This window comes from Miniopterus natalensis, chromosome 10 (assembly GCF_054644295.1).
Source record: "Miniopterus natalensis isolate mMinNat1 chromosome 10, mMinNat1.hap1, whole genome shotgun sequence".
In the NCBI taxonomy this organism is placed as follows: Eukaryota; Metazoa; Chordata; class Mammalia; order Chiroptera; family Miniopteridae; genus Miniopterus; species Miniopterus natalensis.
The window spans coordinates 25,921,903-25,949,269 of record NC_142090.1 but is presented as its reverse complement, the minus strand read 5'-3'; the positions used below and the strand labels follow the sequence as shown (position 1 = coordinate 25,949,269).

General features: G+C 36.8%; 1 protein-coding gene across 1 annotated transcript in view; it reads right to left on the bottom strand.

The window, feature by feature from the left end:
• CTTNBP2 (cortactin binding protein 2) overlaps positions 1–27,367 on the bottom strand; it is a 152,950-nt gene that overhangs the window by 42,582 nt on the left and 83,001 nt on the right. Inside the window, exons 5-9 of the mRNA XM_087821053.1 lie at positions 23,954–24,157; positions 22,447–22,546; positions 19,985–20,135; positions 12,086–12,337; positions 3,217–3,334 (exon numbers count right to left, since the gene is read on the bottom strand). Coding sequence (XP_087677179.1) covers positions 3,217–3,334; positions 12,086–12,337; positions 19,985–20,135; positions 22,447–22,546; positions 23,954–24,157 — 825 coding nt within the window. The remainder of the gene's footprint in view (positions 1–3,216; positions 3,335–12,085; positions 12,338–19,984; positions 20,136–22,446; positions 22,547–23,953; positions 24,158–27,367) is intronic.

The following is a 27,367-nucleotide window of genomic DNA, read 5'->3' as shown; positions in this document are numbered from 1 at the left end:
GATTATTCTCAAATCCTCTATGTCTGTTAACAAATGTGTTTAAGTCCTCAAACACTTGAAATCATAGATGAAGCATTAAAGGTGTGGTTTATTCAAATAAGAATGGTATGTGGAACTTTAATCTGTAGAAACATACTAAAATGAAGACTTCCACCTAAAAATCAGTGAACAAAATTACTTTATGTGCTTTAAGTTAAAATAAAATGTTTTAAAATGTGTATTTTTATGATCCCCTTTTTAAGCTGGTTTCTTCCATTAACTGGCCAACTGCTGGATTATTTTGTTTCCAGGTTGTCAATTCTCAGTCTTCATCTTACTTATCACCAGCATCTGACACAAATGATGTCTCTGTGCTCTCTAATGTATACTCTTACTGGATTTCCTCATGTCATACCTCACTGGTCACTCTTTTTTTTTTTTAATGTATATTTATTGATTTCAGAGAGAGGAAGAGAGAGGAAGAGAGAGAGCTAGAAACATCAATGATGAGAGAGTCATTGATCGGCTGCCTCTTGCATGCCCCCCACCAGTGACCAAGCCAGCAACCTGCCCTGACGGGGAATCAAACTGAGATCTCCTGGATCATAGGTCGATGCTTAACCACTGAGCCATGATGGCTGGGCCTCGCTGGTCACTCTTTCATGTTGTTCTTTTGTTGCTCCCTTCACTTTTTCCAGGTTTCTTAATTATAGACTATTGCAAGGCTCATTTCTCTTATTTTTTCTATCTGTGTTGACTTCCTTAGTGATCTCATCCAGTCCTATGACTTTAAATACCTTCTAAAGAATGCTGACTCTCAGATTCATATATCCAGCTCACACTCATCTTTGGAATTCTTGCTGACTTGACATCTCCACATAGTTCTAACAGACATCTCAGATTCCTACACCCCAAACTGAACTTCTGATCTTCACTAGCAAAATCTGCTTCACCGGCAGCCTTCCTTCCCCTTGACAAGTAACAACAACTTCATCCTGCCAGTTAGTTGCTCAGGCTGAAAACCTGAAGTTATCCACAAATCCCTTCTCTCACACTTTAAAAAAAATTATTTTTCAATTGCAGTTTACATTTAATATCATTTTGTATTAGTTTCAGGTGTACAGCATTCCTCTCTCTCACACTTCAATTTCAACCCAGGAGAAAGTTCTCTTGGCTCTATCTTCAGCTATATTCAAAACCAAACCACTTTTCACTTCCTCATCAGCTACAATCCTAGATTAAGTCATCATTATTGACTATTACCTAGAATACTACATCAATGACATAAGAGGTCCCCTGATTCTACCTGTGACTTCTTATAGTCTGTTCTCAACAAAGCAGTCAATGAGACTATTAAAATGTACTCAGATCTGTCACTCCTACACTCAAACACTGACATTGCTCCCCCTTAAGTCCCTACAATGCTACAAATTTCAACAAGATCAGGACCCTAGCTCACCACATCCGCAAAAATTCCCTGGCCTGTTTCCTTCTTCTCTCTCCTTGCTCATTCTAAACCAGTCACCCTGGCAGTTCCTCAGACATGCAGGTATGACCCTGCCTTAGGGCTTCTGTCCTCCTGATGTTCTGCCTGAGAAGTTCTCACCTGAGATATCTACATAACTGCCTTCCTCACCTCCTTCGAGTGTTTGCTTAGATGTCTTATCAATGAGGCTACCCTGTCTGTCATTTTAAAAACTGAAACTTCGATTAGCATAACATTCTCCAGGTCCATCCATACTGTCCCAAAGGGTACCAGATCCTTCTTCTTTACAGCTGCATAGTATTCTGTGGTGTAAATGTCCCATAACTTTTTTATCCACTCATCTACTGATGAGCACTTGGGCTGTTTCCAGATCTTAGATGTTGTAAATTGTGCTGTTATGAACATAGGGGTGCATGTATTCTTTCTGATTAGTGTTTCGGGATTCTTAGGATATATTCCTAGAAGTGGGATCTCTGGGTCAAAAGGCAGCTCCATTTTTAATTTTTTGAGGAACCTCCATACTGTCTTCCATAGTGGTTGCACCAGTCTGCATTCCCACAAGCAGTGTACTAGGGTTCCCCTTTCTCCACACCCTTGCCAGCACATGTCATTTGTTGATTTGTTGATGGCAGCCATTCTGACAGGTGTGAAGTGTTGCCTCACTAGGGTTTTAATTATTTATGCTAAGCAAAATAAGCCAGGCAGAGAAAGACAAACATCACATGATCTCACTTATATGTGGAATCTGAAGAACTTAATAAACTGATGGACAAAAATGACTCAATGACATGGAAGCAGGGATCAGACTGACAAATCTCAGAGGGATGGGGGGGCAGGTAGGTGGAGAGGGAGAGATTAACCAAATTTATATGCATATATGCATAACCCAAGGACACAGACAATGGTGTGGTGAGGGACTGGGGAGGGGGGTGGAGCGGGGTAGAATGGGTCAAAGGGGAGAAAAAGAGACATCTGTAATATTTTGAACAATAAAAAATAAAAATAAATAAATAAAAACTGAAACTTCAAAACCCATTTTAAAAACTCCCACTCCCAACCTCCCAACCCCTTTAGTCTTTTCCATAGTGCATGTTACCATCTTACATACCCTAGAATGAATTATTTCTTATGTTTATTCTTCATTTTTTGTTGCTTAACATTAAAATATAAACTAAAGTGGAATTACTAATACAGCTGGCTGACTGAATGGATTGGGTGTTAATCTAAACATAAGAGGTCATACATGCTATTTTGTATGTATGAACCCAGAAGTGAACCTTTCATAAAATGTGCTAGAGCATATATTCTTTGAGCTGGAAGGAACCAAAAAGATCACCAATTAGCTTCATAGGCAGGTAGGCAAACAGATGTGGAGGGACAACCGACTTGCTTAGGCTCATCAACCAGCTAATATCAAAGTACCCTGCCATGATTTCTCATACCCTGTTAGACACATGTCTATAAAGACAACCTAAGTCAGAAGAAAAGAGTAATACCCTAAGTCAGAAAAATGATAAATACAAGGAAGATCCTGCATTATTTGAATAGCAACTAATTCTGTAAAAAGCCATTCTACACGGAAAAATAATTACCACAGTTGTAATCAATAAAGTGTTTTTGTAACAGCTAGGATTCAAAGAAAGCAAGCTAAGCAGAGAATGAGAGAAATGAATTGTATTAATATTTTTTTCCATTTTCCCAGAAGCCTCATGTGGATGAGGGATGAAAAGTGAGGCTGTGAAGGCACTCACTCAGATTCTCCAGCAGATGCTTGCAGTCATCCGTGGCGACATCGTGTGCAGTCCGATCGCACTTATCTCTCCTTTCTGGCTCAAGCCCGCCATGCCTACACAGAATTTCTAGGCAGTTCTGTAAAAACAAAAGCTCTATTACCTTAAGTTCAAATTAAGAAACTTGAGCTAAAACCCCAAGGGAAAAATCAGTTGCCCACAGCAAACAAATCAGGAATTCTACTTTGGTTTGAAATCTTATTCCAATTCCAGCAACCCAAACTAAACAATATCTCAAAATGAAAAGCAAATAATGCTTCATTTAAGTGTATATCAGGAAAGAAATTAACTTTGGCAGACAGTGTCCCTCTATGTTAATTTGGCAACATAAAGCAAAATGACTTTTGCTACAACTGGGCTGTCTTCTGGACTATGAAATGCTTTCCTGGTCATGTAAGTGCAGGACTCCAATTTTAACAATTCTACCCCAGAGTCCTCATAAGCACGTTTATATTTGAGATCTTAGAGTGTCTGGGTTTTTTGTTTTTTTTTTAATTTAAATATATAAAGAACATGTTGATTGAATTTTTTAGATAAACAGTCCCAATAGATACTGAAGTTATGTTCCCTCTCTTTTTCAGCTTTTCTTCTTCTGTGCTGCTGAAGGAAATCTTCACTCAAAAAAAATCAGTATCCTACAAACTGACAAGTCTTATTTTCCAAAAATTTTCAAACCAAAGTAGAAATAAATGAAAACATCTTCTAATCAATAATTGGCTGGCAGGATGTTACATTAGGATATTTACCAAGGAACTCTACTAGCTTAACTTTTACCACTTTATTTTTTCTTTTCTTATTTCCCATAAGAATAAGCACAAAATTGAACAGACCAGTATCTATGGAAAGGAACTAACAACCAAAACAAGCATCATCCTTCTCATCACTTCCTTAAACACACACACACACACACACGCACACATGCATGCACACACACATGGCTTTGCTATAAAACTACCCCTTTTCTGTTTGGCAAAACACACTTTTTTCTTTCCATGTGAATATTTTACTGAAGCATAATATTCACATAGAAAGTACACACGTAAGTATGCAGCTTGAAGAATGATCACTAAGTGCAATACTGTGTAAGGAGCACTTTGTAAGCTTCCATCTCAATCTCTGGCCCCTCTCTCCTCCCCCCACCGCCCTGCACCCCCCAGGTATCTACTATTCTGATTTCTAGTATTAGAGATTGGCTAGCCTGTTAATGAACTTTATATAAATGGAATCATACTGCAGGCACACTTTTATATTGGCTTCTTTCAGTCAAGATAATGTCTATAAAATTGATCCATGTGTTGGGAGTAGTAATAGTTTATCTTTTTGTTTTAAAAGATAAACTATTTTACTTTTTAAAATTACTGTGAGGTATTCTATGATATCAATATGTCACAATTTAATTACCTAATATGTTACTGATGGACATTTAGGTCCTACTATGAACATTCTAGTATAAGGCCTTCGGCAGACATGTGCACACATTTCTGTTGAGCACATGAATTAGAGCTGGACTGCTTGGTCACAGGCTGTGCATATGTCCTATGTTAGTATATACTGCAAAGCACTTTCAGAAGTGGCTACACCAATTTCCACTCCCACCAGGAGAACATACGAGTTCCAACTGTTTCATATTGCCCCCAAAATATACTCTAAATGCAACCAGAGTTCACAAGGAAGTACAGGAAATCCCTAAAACCAAGGTGTAAGTTGAAACCACCAATTAAGTGAAATGTGAACAGGAAACTAGTGCTTGTTTAAAATCAAAGCTGATACAGAGACTCCTTTTGGATGCTGTGGGGATGGGAGACTAGGCCTTGGGACACACAAAATGGAGAAGCTGAACCAGAGGACCCCTAGGTAAAGAAAATCTGCCTGCCTGCAAAGGGAATCAGTTAGGACATCTGATTCTCACTGCCCCTGCTCAGGCTGGAGACATTTCCTCTATAGTTGTAATCAAAGTCTGGCTTAGTTGTAATCAAAGTCTGGCTTTTGTGGGTCTGGGGGTTCAAATTTAAGAAATTGTTAAGTCAAGAAATTAAATGAAAACGAAGTCAAATATATAAATAAAAATTCTTATAAAACTCTTTTATTAATTTGCACAAAACCAGTGAGTGCGTAAGATAGTTAATGAGGAATTCAGAAATGTTGATTTAGAGATTGACTCTAAAACAAGTATTAAATAGAGTGCAGTCTGATCACTAAACTTTGTGAATTCCCAGGTGATAAAAGAGATAAATAATACATTTATTATGCAAGTTAGTACCTGCAGAAAAAGCAGGTAAGAGCCAAAATAGACCTGGATTATAATCCTGCCAATATAAGTTATTTTATCTACATCTTTGATAAATCACCTAACATTTTTTGCTTCAGTTTCCTTAGCTGTGTTTCAAATATCTATCTTTCATAGACTTGTTATGTGACTTACACGAAAAGATGCATAAAAAGTTCTTATATTCTCAACACTTACTAAACTCTCAATATTTATTAGCTGCTGTTATTATAATCAACATAATCATTACCAATTAGAAAAGAGCCTGAACATCTAGCACATGAACAAATGTCACTGATCTCAATCTAACTCTAGGTGATATTACTTTAGATTACAAACAGAAATGATAAACAATGCAACCCAAATCTACAAGATTCTTTTATTTCTGATCCACAAGGACTGTTATATATAATTTGTATTACACTCAGGTAGATCAGTGGACAATATATATAAGCAGCGACTTTCTCTTTAATGAAGCACAAAATGTCAGAAAGATAGCAGGAGATCGAATATCCAAACACTGCTGCAGGTGTGAATTCTACAGCACCATGCTGGGCTCAGTGGGGAAGACAACGATGAACACTTTACCCAATTGAAACGTAACAACAACAGCTACAGCAACTACCTTCCAAGTATTTGGTGCTCATCCTCCACACAACTGGATGAAAGAGGTACTAAGCACCTCTGTGCCAGGTGCTGTTAGAGGCAAGGGTTGAGATGATGAATAAGGTAACAGTTCTGTTCCTCGGGGGGAACGCAGAGTGCAGCGAAGAGTCAGACAAGGGGAAAATGTGCACAGGAAAGGGGGCTGCTGAAATGATGAGCAAAGTTTTACTGTGTGGACTGGGGAGAGGAGGGAGAGGTGAAGGAAAGAATCTAAGCTCTCTCTCTGACAAGGTGGCATTGTGTGAAGGATAAATGCTGGGATGCCAGTCACTGCTTCCCGAAATGGATTCCCAGGGGCCTAAATGGAGAAGGATATTCTATAGAAGAGAGCCAGAGATCTACACGAGTTCAAGCCAAAGTCCAATTAGTTACCATACAGATACATCTGCAATAACAGAGGCTTAAAAAAGCAGTGACTTAGGCTTCAGCTTTCACTTCCACTTACATCCCCTTCACCAGGACTTAGGAAGGTGCCCACAGTTACCTGCAGTGGAGGCTGGAGAATGTAGGTTCTTATTTTGGGTGATCAGGGTCCCCTCTGAAAACTGAAGGATCCATTATTATAGAGGAAAGGTAGAAGAGATGTTCAGGGTCAATGAACCACCTCTACCATGGTCCTTTAAGGAGAGATGAGAAACAAGGTACCGGTGCCAGGGGGACTAAGTAGAAACCCCTAGTCCAAAGAGCTAGAGATAAAATCAGAGTCAAAGCAGAGAGCTGAGAGTGTGAGATTGAACAGAGGGAGCAAAGTGAAAGCAGTTTGCAGATGGAAGTGAGGTCCAGTGCAGGTGCTGGGAACAACCTTGGATGTGGGTGTACCCAGTTTTGCAGGGCAGGGGAGATGAAGGCTGTTAAAATGGGAAATAAAGGCATAAGCAAAATGGCAGCTTTAGGGGTGAGTGGTCAAAAATGAAGATGGCTGGAGTCAGCTGTGAAGGACTGAGTGCTGAGGAGTTTGGATGTTTCTCTACAGGCATGAGGATATGTTCAGGTAACCAAGTGCCACGATTGGCTCAGCTCTGAAAACCAGCTGGCGCATTTGGAAGATATATCGGGACTGAAGACAGTGATAGGAAGGAGAGCTAAAAAGAGTTAAAAAGAATCCACTAATTAAATAAACACTTAGTACTTTTAAAAAATATATGTTTTTATTGATTTTAGAGAGAGAGGAAGGGAGATGGAGAGATAAAAACATCCATCCACTGCCTACTGGATGCCACCTACTGGGGATCAAGCCTGCAATCCAGGCATGTGGCCTGACCACAAGCTTGGGAATCAAACCAGCAACCTCTTGATGCATGGCACGACGCTCAATCCACTGAGCCACACTGGCTGCGCAAATATTTAGTACTTTAGGGTCAGAGACTCTGCTGGGCACAGCATATACAAAGATGGAAAAGTGATTTTGGGGAAGAGGTAGAAAAGGAGAGAGGCATGCAAACAATTACAGGTTTGAAGTTCAAGCTCTCTAAGGGAAATGTCAAGAGGTGCCCTGAGAATATCTAACTCCTGGAAGCCAAGACTTAAGCTGAGATGTTTTCCAGGCAGGGAAGGGTCAGGACAGGAGAGGAGGCCATTTGAGGTAATGGAAACAGCAGATGCAAAGGCAGGGAGAGAAGAGAAAGCACAGGATGCCTGCACTGAAGCCAGTAGTGCATGGTTAGATCACAGAATGCATTAGGAAAGGGGACAGGAAGTGTGCCTGAGGAGGAAGACTGAGGCCAGATTAGGAAGGGGCCTGTCTGTCATGATAAAGGTCTGGCATTTATCCTGGAAGCGACAGAGCCTTGTGAAGACATTAAGCAGGTAAGTGACATGACCATGTCACTTGGATCAAGCCTGCAATCCGGGTCCCTCTCTTGGCAGTGTAAAAGAGCAGGAGTGACTGGATGAAGAGGCCCCGACCCCCTTAGGCGCTGCACAAGTCCACAGAGCAGATAATGAGGGAGCTCCAAGGACAGTGCTCACAGGACAAGGGAGAGGCAACACATTCAAAATTCATCTATAAAGAATAAACAATAGAAATCATTCAGTTAGAAAGATAGGGGAAGTAAACATAAATGGCAGGTGATTTTTTTTTAATTTTATTCAGAGGAAGAACAAGAGATGCAGCAGACTTGCTAAGGATTATGAATATGAGAGCCCAAGGATTCACCCACTTGGAGCTGTTTGGTAGAAGCAAAAACAAATTTGGTCACTAACAAGGTTACCATATAATTTTCTAAACTGGGACACTTAAGAGTAAAAAGGAGGCACTGTTAATACTAACGTTGGGATGACAGGCATAAACAAGGACTGTACTGGCCAGACTGGGACATTCCCGTAACTGTGGCCATCTTGGATAGAACCTTCCTGGATGGGTTCAGGAAACAGTAAGTTGGGCCAGAGGTAAGATTTTGGAATCTCTAATAGATTATATTCTGGGGGTCAATAAGTTCATTTAAGGGAGAAAATACAGAGTGAGGAGAAAAGGGTCAAAATCCAGATCAATGAAAGGTGTTCGTGGAAAACACTGGAAAGTCCATGTCCTGGGTTTATCCTCGGTGATTAGTTCAGCTCTGGAGTAGTCACAGGCTAGCTTTAGTGTGAGGTATTTCTATTACCAAACACAAAACAGTGATTTGCATAAATTGCTTAAACACTAGGAAAAAAACCAAGGACAAAAATGGCAAAAGTACTGATTTGGGAATCTTATCTTCCATGAATTGACCTTGGGTAATTAATTAGTCATGCTATTTTCCAAGACTTAATTTTTCACCTGTAAGACAAGGTGGTTAGACTGGATGAGCTATGTCTCTTTGAACTTTGAAATCCCACAATTCTTTATTGAAAAACAGAGAAAATTAAGGTCATCATCTTGGGTTACAGTACCTTATGTAGCCTGGACACATATATACCACTGCAAAGAGAAAAAATATTTGTGTTTTTTTTAGCTCTACGTATGGTCAGTGCAGAACCTTTTTATTCACATGATTACTTCAGAATAGTTTTTTTAATTTTTTCAGAAAGGGTCTTTACAACTTAGTTGTAAATGGATCACCCCTCTGGAGCAATATCTCAGCCAGAATATAAACTTTGTATTAAGCAAGTAATACAAAAATATTTTCCAATGCCTTTCTTTGACTAGGAAGGAAGGCAGGATGATATAGTGTAAAGAGTAATTAAATCAGGCAATCTGAGCTTCATTCCCAACTTCTATCTATTAATTCCTACAGGGTTTAAATATCCTTATAATCATAAAAATCATAAAATGAAGAAGTTAGACTGGAAGAGTAAGTATCCACTCCAGGGTTAAAATAAATCTATTATTTCAATCTATTATTTTACTTAGAGGTGTGTGAATATTGTTAGTCATATTCACTTTTAAAAATCTTTCTTTTCTTATTCACAATTCATCTTATGTTTCTTAAAGTAAGTGAATATAGGGTGAGACATATTCTAAGTGAGAAAGAGGTCACAGTTCCCTTTACTCAACAATGACAGAGCACCCACATTTGCCAGGGGCCTGGGTACATGGATGGTATCATCCTTGATTATCAATATCCTAAGAATCCCAAAACACCAACCAGAAAGAATATATGTACCCCTATGTTCATAGCAGCATAATTTACAATAGCTAAGATCTGGAAACAGCCCAAGTGCCCATCAGTAGATGAATGGATAAAAAAAGCTGTGGGACATTTACTCCATGGAATATTATGCAGCTATAAAAAAAAAAGAAGGACCTCTTACCCTCTGGGACAGCATGGATGGACCTGGAGAATATTATTTTAACTGAAATAAGCCAGTTAGAAAAAGACAAATACCACATGATTCTCACTTATATGTGGAATCTAAGGAACAAAACAAATTGATGAGCAAGATAGGACCACAGACATGGAAGCATGAAAAACACTGACAGATCTCAGAGCGAAGGCGGGAAGAAGTGTGGGAAGAGGTTAACCAAAGAACTTATAGGCATATATGCACAGCCATGGACACAGACAATACACAGGGGAAGAACTGGGGAAAGGTGGGAGATGGGTGGAGAGGGGCAAAGGGGGAAAATGGGGGACATCTGTAATACTCTCAACAATAAATTTTTTAAAAAGCATCAGGACTAATAAGGAGTCATAATTAAGGAGCTGAGCTGCAACACAAGCACCTTACACTGCAGTGTGACTCACATCGGGGAGTAGATTCCTCTCTCTGCCTAGCAAAGGTTCATTAGCTGAATATCCTAGATCAGTCATGCTCAGGTTTTATTTCGCGCTTTTTGCCTTCAGGTTGAGCACATGTACACCCACTCCTATCAGTAACATATTGCATTATACACAAAGATTTTCTTTAAGGAGTGAAGACAGGTTGCAAACTATCCTTTCCATGCTCCTTTCTGGCATCAAATGAGATTCATAAGAGGAAGTTACCCAACCAGGAGTTCCAAAGCACACATTTTTAGCTATTCTCAGATGTCTCCATCTGGGTGGGCATACCATAGCACTTAAATTCAGCATGTCGAAACCCACATTCTATCTTCTTGATCACAATGACACCTCTTTTCTCTTTCTGGGAACATCACTGTTATCCTTCTATTCAGCTTCCTCATTTCCTATATCTAATCTGTCTTCCATTCTTGATATTTTTAGCCTGTAATATCTCTTATTATTTCTACCACTCTCCTCATCTTTAATCTAGTCTCTCTCCCTGACACCCACTTTTTCATAATCCCCGATCTTCTAAATGTTATTGCTAAATTAATCAATTTAAACTAGAAAGCTGATTACTTTGCTCCTTTGTGCAAAACCTTTCAATTGCTTTACCCTGACTAGGAAATAAAGCCTAAACTACTTAATATGTCACTGAAGGTCCATGATATCCTATGAGACTCCCAGTCCAGTCTTATTTCTTCTCACTACTCTTCATTAGCTCAGCTGGAGCTGTTACCACCTGACCTTTCCATTTTCTGTTCCTATTGCTCCCTCCATCTAAAATACTCTTTTCCCCAATAATGATGGCAAATCTAACCCACTCTGCAAGGCTCCAAATAATTTCTATCTCCTCTAGAATGAGTCATTTCTGAATCCAACATCCCTGCAACTCTGCTCTCTGAAATATGTGCATTCTCTCCCTTTTTTCCACAAAAATAAAAATGTGCATTATATTGTTCTAACCATGTCTATTATACTGCTTTTTAAGAACATTTATTTTCAATTATAGTTGACATTCTATTACCTTCCTTTAATTTTTGTACTTCTCTTATCCTACAGTTGTCCTGTACCCCATTGGACCAGGAGTTACCTAATGGTATAAATGATCCCTGGAAATGAGAGCATACACAGTACCCTGCACTCAGGAGCTTTCTAATAGCTTATTGTTGCTAGAGCATATTATTTCCAAAGTGGCTTAAATAGAAAAAAGAAGCATAAATAGATGGCCCACGATATTGTTATTTCTTGAATAATCAGAATCTTTTTCAACTCTAACTGATGAGTGAAATTCAGAGCTTCCTCTATTAGTAGGCAAGCACAGATAGAGTGTAAGGAGGCTGTTCACATTACAGGGTATGTATTTGAGACCTGGCTCTCCCTCTAACTAGTATCATGGCCTTGGTACTGAATCAAACAACCCAGCAGACTAAATCAATACCAACCATTTTTTCCTAATTTTATATGAGATAAAACATTACTCCCACATTTCTTGTTAACAAATCCCAAACATGTTTTCTATGAAAAGTCTCATATACTCTTGACCAGAAATATCTGCTGGACAGAAAAAATCAGTTCATCTAGGTAGCTAATCATCTCCCGCAATAGTATCATCCAGTCTTCTATTATTCAACTGTCATACACTCAGTCAACAGACAACTTTGCCACTCATCAAATTCAAATGAGTAACGAGGTCAGCTGCTACCTGACACACCTTAAAACCCTTTGAAGCAGCAATATGGGCAGCAGTCCAGCCTTCTCCGCTGGCGTGGTTAATGAGGTCTACAGAAACAACAGGTTTGCCTGTGCCTTCAGGACTCTCTCCTTGATCCAAGTCAAAGATTTCCAACTTGGTCTCCTCCTCATGCAAGGAATTTCCACAAGTTGGTGCTCTATGGTACATAAGAAGCTTGAGATTTTCCACGTTACCAGTGTCTACAGCTGCATGAATTGGTGTCCAGCCATCCTGAAAATAAAGTGACCAGAGGAAACAGTTGATTACAACATTAATATTAAGAACAGAGTTACTTAAAGTTCACTTCTAAATGTTCCTGGGCATGGAGCACTGAGTTGGGAAAAGCAGGAGTTCCAATCCTGAATATCACTGATGAGTTGAGTCAAGTTCTCTGACTTGTCAGTGTATTTCCCATCACTATGACTCATGTTTGCTATTTTGAAAGAATTTACAATGGGGGGGGGGGGGAGGGACATCTGTAATAGTTTCAACAATAAAGAAAAATTAAAGAAAAAAAAGAATTTCCACTTAATAGTTAATCATTTGGAGTGAGTAGGTACTGCCCAGGCCAGTAATTATTATGTATGGAAAACCGAAATCTCAGTTTAATACTACAAAAGAGAATGAACTTTAGCATAAAAAGATTTTTTGAAATGTATATCTAACTACAATGTTATTAGTAATGTTCTAAATGAATACTATTATAAGCCAATTTACCTATAGGGCAGATCCCTAATTCTAGTGATCGTAAAATTTTATGTCAATGATTCTAGAAGACTCTAGATAACAGGGAAAAGGTAGACACATAGAAAAAACTAGAAAACCCAAATTACTTCATGGGTGCCCATGGGCGTTTTTTGGGTGTTCTGTGATTGTAGTGGGTCACTGATGCATTCGAACTTAGAAAATGTTCCAATTTAAATAATTGGGTCTATTCTCTAGAATGTTACTTTGAAGTCTCAATCATCCATTTAGTTGGTTGCTAGAGTAGGCTCAACTCTTTTCTAGGGCAACAGTTCTCAGGTGTGGTCCCAAGACCAGCAGCATAGCATCATCCGGAAACCTGTTAGAAATGCAAATTTTTTTTGTATTGGAAAAATCTTTACTGAGTAAGTCTTAAAGGCTAGGAAATGTACTGCAGTTTCTCATAAATATCTTTTCTCCTAATCCTTCTTTTTTTAAAAAAATTATCTTTATTGTTGAAAGTATTACAAATATCCCCTGCTCCCCCCACTGACACCCTCTACCCTACATCTCCCCACGGGCCTTCACCACATTACTGTTTGTATCCATGGGTTATGCATATATGCATATAAATTCTTAGTTTATTCTATTCTTATCCCACCTCACCCCTTTCTTCCCTCTGGGATTCGTCAGTCTGTTCCATGCTTCTATGTCTCTGGATCTATTTTATTCACTGGTTTATTTTGTTCATTAGATCCCACATATCTAAGATCATGTGATACTTGTGATACTTGTCTTTCTCTGACTGGCTTACTTCACTTAGCATAATACTCTCTAGGTCCCACCATGCTGTCTCAAAGGGTAAGGAATTCTTCTTTTGTACAGGCACACAGTATTCCATGGTGTAAAAGATGCTTGATATGATTTCAATGTTCTTGAACTTGTAGAGACTCTAAATGACACACTGGGTCAGATGGATTTAATTGACATTTGCAGAACATTTCACCCCAAAGCTGCAGAATATACATTCTCCTCAAGTGCACACGGGACATTCTCAAAGATAGACCACATGTTAGAACACAAAACAAGAAACGCAAAATTTTGAGCAACACTCAAAACCTACAAAATTAGAAACTCTTGGGGGGGGGGCAGCAATCTTCAACAAGCCCTCCAAGTGATCCCAATGCACTACAGTTTGACAAGCACTATTCTAGGGAAAATCTTGGTCCCCTTGTAGAGTCTTACATTTTTTACATAGAGATAGGTCTGCCTTCTACTCAGGTATTTGTCTTCATTAGATTTTTAAGACTTTCATTAAAAAAAAAATTGAACTTTATTTTGGTGATCTGTGTTTTAGCTTTATTTTATTTTCCTACCTTTATTTTCTCTTTGGCATTTTTTAATGTGGTATTTCATATTGCTAAACTAAATATTTTTCAGTGAGCTTCAGCACTTTAAAAAAAATAGGGTAGCTCATGTCAGTCCACAGATTAAAGGGTTCCGGGTTGGGAGGCGTGCAGGAGGGAGACAATCGATGTGTCTCTCTTGCATCAATGTTTCTCTCTCTCTCTCTCTTCTCTCTCTCTCTCTGAAAAGCAATGGCAAAAATATCCTTGGTGAGGATCAAAAACAAAAAAAAAAGGGTGAAAGACAGGGAGAAAACTACACAATAAATGGTAACAATCCACATTTTGACTGAGTAGTCTGATCATTTGTTAATGCTGTCCCTTGCTAATGTAGCTTTTTCTCTGGTTCTGTACCATGTACCAATGAAGTCAACTTGGCTGAGACAAGACCATGGCTGGGCAGTAACTGAAATACCGTAATAGTCCTCTTGTGGTAGGCAGTTAGAGAGACATGAGCAGAGCAAGGATGATGGGCTAGTTCCAGGAGGTCACCATGGCAGAATGTCTTGCACACCTAGCAATGGGAAAAACTGGTAGAGCAGGTATTGGAGATAAGTATTGTTAATCAGGACCTTGCCCCTAAGGCATCCTCTCCTCTAGAATGTCTCCAGTCATGCTGGTCAGATTCTCCCTCTGACCTTCTACCCCCTGCCATGTGGCTAGTTATGTGGTAGACTCCCACACTTAAAGGAGAACAAGGGGGCTGGAGGAAACTTCCATACAAGGACAGAAGACAACCAGACAGGCCCTGATAGGTTAGCTCAAAGAAGAAAGCATTAATCTCACCCCAGTCAGAGGGGTTAAAAAAAGCCCTAGCCTACACCCTAGGGCAGCTATTTGAGACTCCTGCTTAAAATTTCTCCGGGGTACTTTTTCTTTGTGTACTTAATAAATCTTAACTTGGAGTTTGAGTCTTGGCTCTGATTTCTTTTCCTAGCCAGAACTCAAGTACTGAGGTCTACTTTCACCCTTTACACTTAAATGGGCTCTAGTGGACTCCAGCCAGGTAAAGCATTTCTTTTTTTTTTTTAACGCTTTATTAAATTGATTAGGGTAACAATCGTGAATTTGTTACAAGATCTGTACATTGCTCTGTGTGCCCATGACCCAAAGTCATATCTTCTCCTGTCACCATATATTAAAGTGCTCTTTACTTCCCACCTCCCACCCATTTCTCCGTGGCAACCACCACACTGCTGTTTGTGTCCACAAGTTTGTTTTATATCCCACATATGAGTGAAATCATATGGTTCTTAGCTTTTTCTGACTTATTTCACTTAGCATAATATTCTCAAGGTTGTATCAAAACGCAGTATTTCATCCTTTCTTATGGCTGAGTAACATTCCGTGGTATCTATGTACCACAGCTTCTTCATCCAGTCCTCTATAGCAGGACACTTTGGTTGTTTCCATGTCTTGGCCACCATCAATAGTGCTGCAGTGAACATAGGGGTGCATATATCTTTGTGAATACATGTTTTTGAGTTTTTCAGGAATATACCCAAAAGAGAGATTGCTGAGTCCTATGGTAGCTCTATTCTTAATTTTTTGAGGAATTGCCAGACTGTTTTCCATAGTGGTTATACCAGTCTACATTCCCACCAGCAGTGAAGGAGAGTTCCCTTTTCTCCACAACCTCTCCAACACTTGTTATTGCTTATCTTGTTGGTAACAGCCACTCTAACAGGTGTGAAGTGGTATCTCATTGTAGTTTTGATTTGTATTTCCCTATTAGCTAGTGAGGTTGAACATCTTTTCATATATCTATTGGCTGTGCCTGTGCCTTCTTGGGAGAGGTGTCTGTTCAAGTCCTCTGCCCACTTTTTGATTGGGTTGTTTGGTGTTGAGGTTTTATGAGTTCTTTATATGTTTTGGAAATTAAATCTTTGTCAAAGCTACTGTTTGCAAATATCCTCTCCCATGTGGTTGGCTGATTGTTTTGTTGTCAGTTTCTTTTGCTGTGCAGAAGATTTTTAGTTTGACATAGTCCCATTCATTTATTTTTACCTTTACTTCCCTTGCCTTTGGGGTCAAGTTCATAAAATGTTCTCTATGACCAAGGTCCATAAGTTTGGTACCTATGTTTTCTTCTATGTAACATTGTTTTGGGTCTCATATTTAGGTATTTGATCCATTTTGAGTTAATTTTTTGTAGATGGGAACAAACTATAATCCAGTCTCATTCTTCTGCATGTGACTTTCCAGTTTTCCAAGCACCATTTATTAAAGAGGCTATCTTTACTCCATTGTGTGTTTCTGGCTCCTCTGTTGAAAATTATCTGCCCATATACACGTGGTTTTATTTCTGGGCTCTCTATTCTATTCCATTGATCTGTGTGTCTGTTTCTGTGTCAATATGATGTTGTTTTGATTATCATAGCTCTGTAGTATAATTTGAAGTCAGGTAGTGTGATACCTCCAGCTTCATTCTTTTTTCCCAGGATTGCTTTGGCTATTTGGGTTTTTTTGTGGTTCCATACAAATCTGAAGATTTCTCATTCTATTTCTTTAAAAAATAACATTGGGATTTTGATGAGGATTGCATTAAATCTGTATATTGCTTTGGGTAATATGGCCATTTTAACCGTTGATTTTTCCAATCCATGAACACAGGATATTTTTCCATTTTGTTGTGTCTTTTTCCATCTCTTTAAATAACAATTTGTAATTTTCAGTATATAGATCTTACATGTTCTCTGTTAAGTTTATTCCTAGGTATTTTCTTCTTTTGGTTGCAATTGCAGAAGGAATTGTTTTTTACTTTTTTTTCCTGAAGTTTTGTTGTCAGTTTACAGGAAGGCAATGGATTTTTGTATCCTGAAACTTTACTGTATTTGTTTATTGTTTCTAATAGTTTTTTGGTGGAGTCTGTAGGGCTTTTTATATACAGAATCATCTCATTCACAAAAACTGACAGTTTTACTTCTTACTTTCCTATTTGGATGCCTTTTACTTCTTTCTCTTGCCATACTGCTCTGGCCAGGACTTCCAGAACTATGTTGAATAGGAGTGGTAAGAGTGGACATCCTTGTCTTGTTCCTGATCTTAGAGGAAAAGCTTTCGTTTTTTCACCATTGAGTATGATATTGGCTGAGGGTTTATCATATATGGCCTTTATTGTGTTAAGGTACATTCCTTCTATTCCTATTTTATTGAGTGTTTTAATCATAAATGGATGTTGTGTCTTATCAAATGCTTTCTCTGCATCTATTTATAAGAGCATATGATTTTTATCCTTTCTTTGTTAATGTGGTGATTATGTATGTTGAACAATCCTTGTGGCCCTGGAACGAACCCCACTTGATCGTGATGTATTACTTTTTTGATGTACTGCTGTATTAGATTTGCTAATATTTTGTTTAGGATTTTTGCATCTGTATTACTCAGAGATATTGGTCAGTAGTTTTCTTTTTTGTGTTCTCTTTGCCAGGTTTTGGTATCAGGGTTATGTTGGCCTCATAAAATGTGTTAGGAAGTATTACCTCTTCTTCAAATATATGGAAGAGTTTGAGAAGCATAGGTTTTAAATCTTCTTTGACCATTTAGTAGAATTCACTGGTAAAGCCATCTGCTCCTGGACTTTTATTTTTTTTGGAAGTTTTTGATACTTATTTCAATTTCCTCACTGCTGATCAGTCTACTTAGATTTTTTAATTCTTCATGATTTAGTCTAGGAAGGTTTATATATTTCTAGGAACTTATCCATTTCTTCTAGGTTACTGAATTTGGTGGCATACAGTCTTTCATAGTATTCTAGTATGATCCTCTGTATATCGGTGATGTCTACGGTGACTTCTCCTCTCTCATTTCTGATTTTGTTTGCATGGGTCTTTTCCCTTTTGTTCTTAGTGAGTGTAGCCAGGGTTTTGCCAATTTTACTAATCATTTCAAAGAACCAGCTCTTTGTTTTATTAATTTTTGTATAGTCTTTTTTTGTTCTCTATTCCATTCAATTCTGCTATAATTTTTCTGATTTCCTTCTTCTGATTTTGGGTTGCTTTTGTTCTTCTTTTTCTAGTTCTTTAAGATGTGATGTTAGGTTGTTTACTTGGGATTTCTCATACTTCTTGAGATAGGTCTGTAATGATATAAACTTTCCTCTTATTACTGCTTTTGCTGCATCCCAGAAGTTTTTATATATTGCATTGTCATTCTCATTTGCCTCTATATATCTTTTGATCGCATCTTTTATTTCTTCTTTGACCCAGTCATTTCTTAGTAGTATATTGTTTAATCTCCAGCTATTTGTGGGTTCCTTTACTTCCTTTTTGCAGTTGATTTCAAATTTCAAGGCATTGTGGTCAGAGAATATGCCTGGTACAATTTCATTATTCTTGCATTTGTTGATACTACTTCTGTGATCCAACATATGATCTATCCTTGAGAATGTTCCATGTGCACTGAGAAGACTGTATAATATGATGTTATGGGATGAAAGGCTCTATAAATGTCAATTATGTCCATTGGGCCCAACATTTCATTTAAGGCCAGTATTTCTTTACTGATTTTGTTTGGTTGATCTGTCTAGAGCTGTCAATGGAGTATTAAGGTCCCCAACTATGACTGTGTTTTGATCTGTTTCTCCCTTTAGTTCTGTGAGTAGATGTTTTATATATTTCGGTGATCCCTGGTTGGGTGCATATATATTAAAAAGTGTTATGTTTTCTTGATGTAGTGTCCCCGTTATTATTACAAAGTGTCCATCTTTGTCTCTTGTTATGTTTGTTGTTTTGAAAGCTATTTTGTTAGATATAAGTATGGCTACACCTGCCTTTTTACTGACAGGACTCCTTGCATTTGTTCTGCCCCCTCCCCCTTATAATTTATTCTTATTCCTGCAGCCAGAGTGATTCTTATAAAAATGAGTTAGTTCATGCCCTGACTGGGTGGCTCAGTTGGTTGGAAGGTCATCCCATACACGAAAAGGTTGTGGGTTTGATTCCCAATGGGGTGCATACAGAAAGCAACCAATCCATGTTTCTCTTTCATAACAATGTTTTTCTCTCTCTCTTTCTCTCAAAAAAATCAATAAAAATATATCCTCAGATGAGGATTTTTTTTAAAAAAATGAGTTAGGTCATATCCATGTTCTGTTCAAAACCATCCAATCTCACCCAAAGTCCTCATCACAGCCAACACCTCACTGAGGTGCACTGAGGGTGCCACCACTCTCCCATCTGAGGGCTCTACACTTACTGTTCCTCAGACCTGGCACATGACTCTCTTTGTTTCTTCTCTTTGTTTACTTCCTTTAGGTTTTGGCTCAATTGTCACATTTTCACTGAATACTTTTCTGATCAATTCTTATGAAGTAACCCCTGTCCCAGGTACTGCCATCTCCTAAACATCCAACTACTATCTATTCACTTACTTGTTTATTGTTGCACCCCATCCCCCAATAATGGAATATAAGATTGATGAGGGCAGGGACTATTTGGTTGCTGATGTCTCTCTAGTCTCTAGGACAGCTGGTACTCAGGAAATACTTGTTGAAGGAATAAAGACATACACTTTCATTATCTCCCTTAATTCTGAAAAAAATCAGGACACAGGTATTCATTTTCCTGTTTTAAAGATGAATAAACTGAGGTTCAGAGGTAAAGGTCTGGTTAGGTTAACAGACAAGGTTTTGAGAGACTCGGAGAATATACACTGTCCTTATCCAATATCCTAAAAGTAAAACAAAACAAAGCAACCTCTATTTTAACAATTTTTCTATCTATAGAATTTGTAGACACACAGCAAATTATAGAACCACCCCCCTCCTGCAAAAAAAACTGGTACTCACTCTGGTTTTTACACTTCGGTCAGTTCCAGATTCCAACAAGAGTTTAATACATTCTTTATTTCCATTTTTACAGGCCAGGTATAGAGGCGTCTGTCCTCCATCAGCAGCATGATTAATGTTAGCATCATATGCAATTAATAATTCTACACACCTAAACACAAGATTATGATTAATTATACAGAAACTGGGTTTGATTTCTGAAGTGTCACTTGACAAAGATATTAAATACAGATAATAATGGTAAAGTAATTCTGCATCTTTATATACATAATATATAAATATATACCATAAATTATTGTGGGTCTTATTGTATGGGTACTGTTTTTTTAGCAAGGCTGGAAGATGTATTTTAATAACAAACTTAATTACTCCCTTGAAAATCTGAAACAGCAATCCTGGTCAAGTGCTGACACTTGGTTTATGATGCTTCTTTATAACCAACTTGTAAAAGTGAAGTCCTTAGAATAGTTTAACTTATTGGAATTAATGATTTAACTGTGCTTGACATATATATTATTTGCGGTTCAAAATAGTTTGAACCTTTAAAAAGTCAGGCTGCTGAGTCATTCTGAGATTTTTCACTTGAGAAAATAATTATAAATAGCATAGACAGCAGGGCACCATGTGCCTCCACTATAAAAAGCAGGGAGACTGTGAGAAAAGGGTTGCCTGGGGGAAAAACCAGCAGAGGCTGTCCTGTTTCCTGAAGGGATGCTAATTTGCAATGAAAAAGACACAGCTAAGCAGAAACTCATTGCCCTGAAAAATCAAGATGGAAAGAAATGAGGTAAATTCAAGACATAGTGGCACTTACTAACAAGCTCAACACTGAAAGCTTGAGTTAATAAAATTAGATGAAAATAAACTTAGAAAAAGAGCAATAAATCATAGTCAAATTAAGAAGTAATTCACATTATCTTTATTTGTTTTACTTCAGTTGCATGTTTTTTCTTTTAAAAATTTTTATTTTTTAAATTGAGTTTATTGGGGGTGACATTGAATCTGTAATACTTTCAACAATAAAGATAAAATTTTAAAAAAACATACAGGTTTCCGTGTACAACTCAATAAAACATCATCTTTATAAGGCATCGTTCGCTCATCACCCAAAGTGAAGTCTCTTCCCATCCCCATTTGTCCCATTTTGCCCACTTCCACCCCCCCACCTTTCCTCTGGTTATCACTATGCTATTGTCTGTGTCTCTGTGTTATATATGTACATTTTTTCTGCTTAATCCCTTCACCTTCTTTCATCCAGAACCCAATCTCCTTCCCTTCTGACCACTATCAGTCTCTTCCATATATCTTGGCTTTCTTTGACAACATTTGATTTACATATATTTGAAAAATAAGTTACGTATTGCTATGTGTGTGTATCTTGTACACATTGAATTTAACCTCCAGCATTCTTCCTTTATGTAAAGCTATCCATGCCTCCATTCCCATGGCTGTTATACTATCCAAGCAACTGGCCTTACATATTACCTGGTGACAGAAAAGGTAAAAGTACAGCCCAGAAGTCCTTTTGGAGGACTCAAGACTTGAAAAAAGTAACAGCAAAATCTATGGTCTTCAATAATAACTCAGTGTGATGACATGCAGAAAAAAATGAATAATGTATACTTTAAGGATGCATTTTGAATTTTGAAAAGTTTCCATTTATAATTAATAACATTAGTGTGAACATTAAAACCCTTATTTCAAGAATTCTGAAATTTGTTCAAGAACATTTCTATCAGGATAGTTATGTAAAAAGTTGAAAATAGCTTGCAACCTCTGCAACCTGCCATTTCAGCACAGAGAAAACAACGTAGCTACATTCTATTTCAGTAAAATGAGTCGATTTTTAAAAATCATTACTATGGTCAACTTAGTAGCCTTAGTAGGCTATTGATGGAATCATTGCTAAAGTTGTGTATATTTTAATTGATAGGCTCTTTTGATTTTTGTGCTCTAATTACTTTCAGTATATAGTTTCTGATTCATTTTTTTTAAAATGATAAAACAAGGTAAATAACTAAGATTTAATAATGAATAAATTGCTACTAGAAAGTTAAGATTATTACCAATAATATAGTTCTATGTTTTACTTTTAATGCCATCGTAAGTAAAAAAGCTTCTTTGTGTTGGGGTTGTGGAAAGCAGGAAAGAACAAGGTCTAACAGTTCATTATATTGTTGATATACTATCAAGAGATTATCTTCTTCAGAATCTAGTTCATTCCTGTGAGGTCTGGACACCACATATTTCTCCTTCACTCCCCTCATGTACAACTCTTTACCAGTTATTAAGAAGAGCAAAGTTAGGATCCTACTTTGTGTTTAAATCCTCAAAAATACTTAGTAAATTTATTTGCCAATATATTTTAAGCACTAGTTTACACTTTCAGCCAGAACTAAGATATGTGTGCAAATTATAAAGAGCCTCATGTGATAATAAGAAAAATTAAGAGCATCTCTTACTTGAAATGTCCCTGAGCAGCTGCAGCACACAAGGGTGTGAAGCCATTTTTATCAGCAGCATTGACTTGGGCTTCTGCATTCAGCAGCAATCTCACACAATCTATGGATTTTAATAGAAAGCCACTTTAATTCCCCATTTAGAGTTTTGGTGAGCCAAATTCTATACAAGCTGTAGACAGATACTGAATCCAAAGGACCTTTCCCATGCACAGTTCATCTGACAATTCTGTTATGGCAAATGTGAGACTCCATAGACTATTTATAGGAAAAGCTGCCTCTCTTCCTAAAAATTGTAATACCCCAGAATCACCAACTAAAGTGTGATTTTTATTTTCTTTTGGTGCTTTGAGAAGAGTTGCTGATATGTGAGAGAATTGTCTGTCATGTGCCAGAAAACACTTTGCCAGGTTTTTCTACCAGACTATCCCAGAAAATGTTATTGGATGGAGAACCAAATCCATCTACCAACTTGAAACACCATTCTTTACATTTAGTTAAATTCTCATTTTATGTTTTATTTAATCTTTAAAATGCTTTTGCGAAGTGGTCATACTACACTTAACTCCATGAATGAGGGTAAACGTGAACCCATAGAAAGTCACCTGACTCAGGCATAAACAGCACATAGACGTCATGTTCCTCTTGTAATTTACTAGATTTCTTTATATTAAAAAATTTCCCATAGTGCTTTGAAGTAAAAAAGAATTCCAAAGTACTTTTAAAATAATGAGCTACCTTCTTAGCTCACTAGAATCTTTCATTTAATCCACCTGAACACAGTAAAGTTCTGAAGACTTCCAAGGAAGCCACATTATCTGAGTTATTTTACAATCATATTGCTTCCATAGGCAATGCTATTTGACTTTGCATTTGCAGTCAAATCATCTTTTTCTTCACTACTTTATGTTTTAGTATACTTGACTATAGGATTTATATGTTAAGGAACAAAAATAATTCCTAGGTTTCATCAACATGTAGTTTACAGTCATACAACTTCTTAGTTTTTAAAAAAATCCAAATAACTATAAATTGTTTCAACTTCAAAACAATTACAGACCCATGACCTTTCCTAACTACTAAAACTTTCCCTCTCTGTAGCATGTGCAAAAGTTCAGAAACTCTGATTTTCACACACATCAGATATTCCTAACAGACAAATTAGGGTTATTTTGTTCTGACCAAAGTGATCACAGATGGAGGACTTTATTCTAAAATGTGCTAAACATTTACTAGACCTAAAATATATCTACATACACAACACATTTCATTGTATATAAAACAAAGATTACATTTGCTACCTGTCACCAAATTTTATATTATAGAACTGTACAATTTGGATTTTTTTAAATGTTTACAAAATCTTTAAATCATGTTTAAAAAATTATCCACTACTACTTATAAGGGAAAATTGAAACCAAAGTGAACCTTTTGCTCATGACAGTGGTTACAAGGGCTTTTGACTCTCTATCCTTTTGTAAGTGGGTAGTAACATTATCACCATCTTTACCTGTATGTCCATTCTTAGCAGCAGAATACAAGGCAGAATGGCCATCTTCACAGGAGTAATTAATGTCCAGTCCTTCTTCATTAAGCAGCAATGATAATAAAGTGACATTTCCCTGGGCAGCAGCTTGCTGAAGAAGGGTGGGCCTGCCAGCCAGGAGGGCAGGACCACCACTCATTAGCAAAGGGGTTAGGGAGGGTGAGCAGCCTGTGGGTTAAAGTGATTCTAGTTAGAGAGCAGAAGCAAGGACAAGTGACAGACATTACCTACTCCTTTCTGAATTATACACACACAGACATATGAACATGTATTACTGGAGGATTATGTGGTTTCTAACATCAATCTGTTCATATTTACTTAGCACAAATCTGTACTGTTATTTCAATTTTGTATCTGCTAACTAAATGAACATACGTGGTGACAAGTTACTTTTAGGCATCAGTCTCGCACAGATAAGGGTTAAGTTGGGGATTGGTTTTAGGAAAGTAAGATGGCTGTCTCATGTTAAAAGTTCAAATTCATCTTCAAGGTTTCAAAACAACTTGAAATTTAAAATTATGTACAGATTTTATCAATTTCAATATTAATCTAAAAACGTTAACTGATATCTTTAAGTATAAGATAGACATAATTGTAAGAAATAGAGGTTTTCCTTTTTTGGCACTGTTTCCAAGGTACTTAATTTTACATAAACCATTGAGATGGACCAGATACTGTCAAGGAATCTAATTATACTCCTTGAATTCCCTTATTTGAGAATAAAAATAATGAGGGACCAACTACTACTCAGTATATCAATAGCTGACAGAAGCACTACATATATAATTGGATCTAAAAAATACCAGCACAAATAATCAACACAATTTTGAAGACTATATCATCTGGCCATCTTTATAACATGTTCCAGAAATTTTTAATCAGCCAACAAAACGTGACACTGTACATATAGATTTAATAAGAAGTTATCATAGTTAGATATTTTTCATCAGTATTTAGCAGCTTTAGAAGAAAATCTGTTAAGTGTGTGAAGTCGGCTGCATATAGCATGGAAAATTTTCTGAATTCTTCCTTGATCAAAGAGCTGTAAAAACAGTAAAGTAAAAATTTATTTAATGTAATATATAGGTATTTCATGTATTTTAGGCTTAAATACAATTAACTTTCAAAACATATATTTTGTTTTCTTCCTTATGGAGCCTCAAAACCTCTAAGCAGTGTTGGTGTGAATATAAAGGCAGAGGTACATGTCGTACTCCTCAGGGTACAGTTTCTACATACATCTGGTAACACCCCATGTAGTAATATATAATAGATAAATCTTTTCTATTCTCTGTAATTTAGTATCAGGATAACATTTTAGGTATATGGGTATTACATTACTATGTATATAATATTCAATTCTTATAATTGAATCTTAAGTTATTTTAATGAATATTAAGAGTACATCTCAAAGGATTTCTCACTATTTTGAAAATTCTTTGTAATAAACAAGCAGTTTATACAAATAAAACTAGAGCTGCTTATTAAAAGCTGGGTATTACACCTTCATAATTATTTGGATCCATAAATAAACTATTAGACTACAGTGACATACAGAATTCATATGGTCATAAAATTAAATATTTATCTAAACTCTGTGATATTTTCCCATTGATATTCATTAGCTCTTCTTACAAAAGTAGTATTTTTACTTCATACTTACAAGAAGGCTCCTCTCTGGTACATTTTACCTTTTGTATTTTCTTAAAAACAAACAAAAAACAAGCCCACAAAAATTAAATCAGTACTTATCAGAAATGAATGACAAACAGAAAAACTATAAACACCAAGGTATGAAACCTTGACTGCAAAGCAAACACAAATGCAATGTGAAGGCATTGTACTGCGGTCGTCTGTGGAATAGGAGGGAATGTGGCTCACTCTTTCTCCCTCCCTCTGCCCTCCTTTTTTTCCCTCCCTTTCTCTCTCTCCCTCCCTCCGTCCCTCCCTGCTTCTTTCTATTTCCCTCTATCTCATCCAAGGATTCTTGGTTATTGATATCCCTTTAACAATATCAACAGATATATATTAAATGGTTTGCTATTCTTTTGGGATTTGTTTTCATTTTTTCCATACAATTCTAGGCTTTGGGGAACAATTTAAATATAACTATATTTAAACTGCTTTATATGGAAATATTCAACTATGGATATAATTTCCTGGGAAACCCTATTTTTAATGAAAAGCTATCTAAAAAATAAAATATTTTTATTCAAAAATTATCTCAACCTTTAAACTATTGAAGAGTCTTATAGTTCTCTGTTATACAGAACTGCAGAAAAATATATATTAATTTTCTTATTTTCTTAGAGGTTTACAGTACATTTAAAAAATGATTTACAAAGAAAAATGCTCTATAAATACCAGGTATTATTAAAGTTTAAATAAATCTTTTATCCTCACTATCATTTCCAATCTTCTCTAGCACAAACTTAAGTTATTGTAATAAATCCTCCTATAAATATGGGAAAAATAAAACTTTACTATGAGAATTTATGACTCATTTGAAATTCCCAACAATGATAAAAATGATACTTACTTGGCTTTTTAAAGTAATGGTTAAGTAATGATAGAACCAATCTCAGGTCATACAGTTACTTTAATGATGTTAGAAAAAGGTCATTCAGCTTTGCAGTGTCATGTGCAAACAGTAATAAAAGTGAGCATCTGAAAGAACATGCAGTGATGAAGAGAACAGACAGAACATGCCATGGCAGAAGGAAGAGTTGAGACCAGCTTCTGGCATCAGCTTCAGTGTGGAGAAGGTTAATGTCATAGCTCTCAGATCAATCTCATTTTCTGATTTAGCCTTTAAGCCAATAATGCATGGAGAATAATTTTTAAAATGTATGCTTAAATAAGGGAAAAAAGTCTGAACCAAATTAAATAAAATGTATCAAATTAAAAAAAAAAATTCAGAAAAAATTTCCAAGGGTAGGGAAACTCAGCTGCCTGGGGTGATTTCTGGTTTAGGCTTGTATTCATCTAACAATTAAAATGTGTTCATTTTATAAGTTAGGAGGAGCAAGAAAATCTAATTTATTTAGAATTTAAAATGTTATTTAAAAATGTAACATTTGGCCACAAAAACTGTTAATAGAGTTAGAGTAATTTACAACACAATTCACTGAAATGGTATCCTTTGTCATTGTAATTTTTTCAGTGCTTTATTAGTCATAATTCTTTATCACAGATATAAGCTGACATAGTAACACAGGATTTTAGAGTTTGAAAGATCATGGGATCTAGTGGTTCTCTACGGAGAAAGTAGTAGTGAACTGTTGTTTGAAAATTCAACAGGCAAGTTTAATAAATCTCTGGTTTGTTACTATTATCACTTTTTGGTTCAATGCTTTCATTTTTAGGTGGGAAAACTAA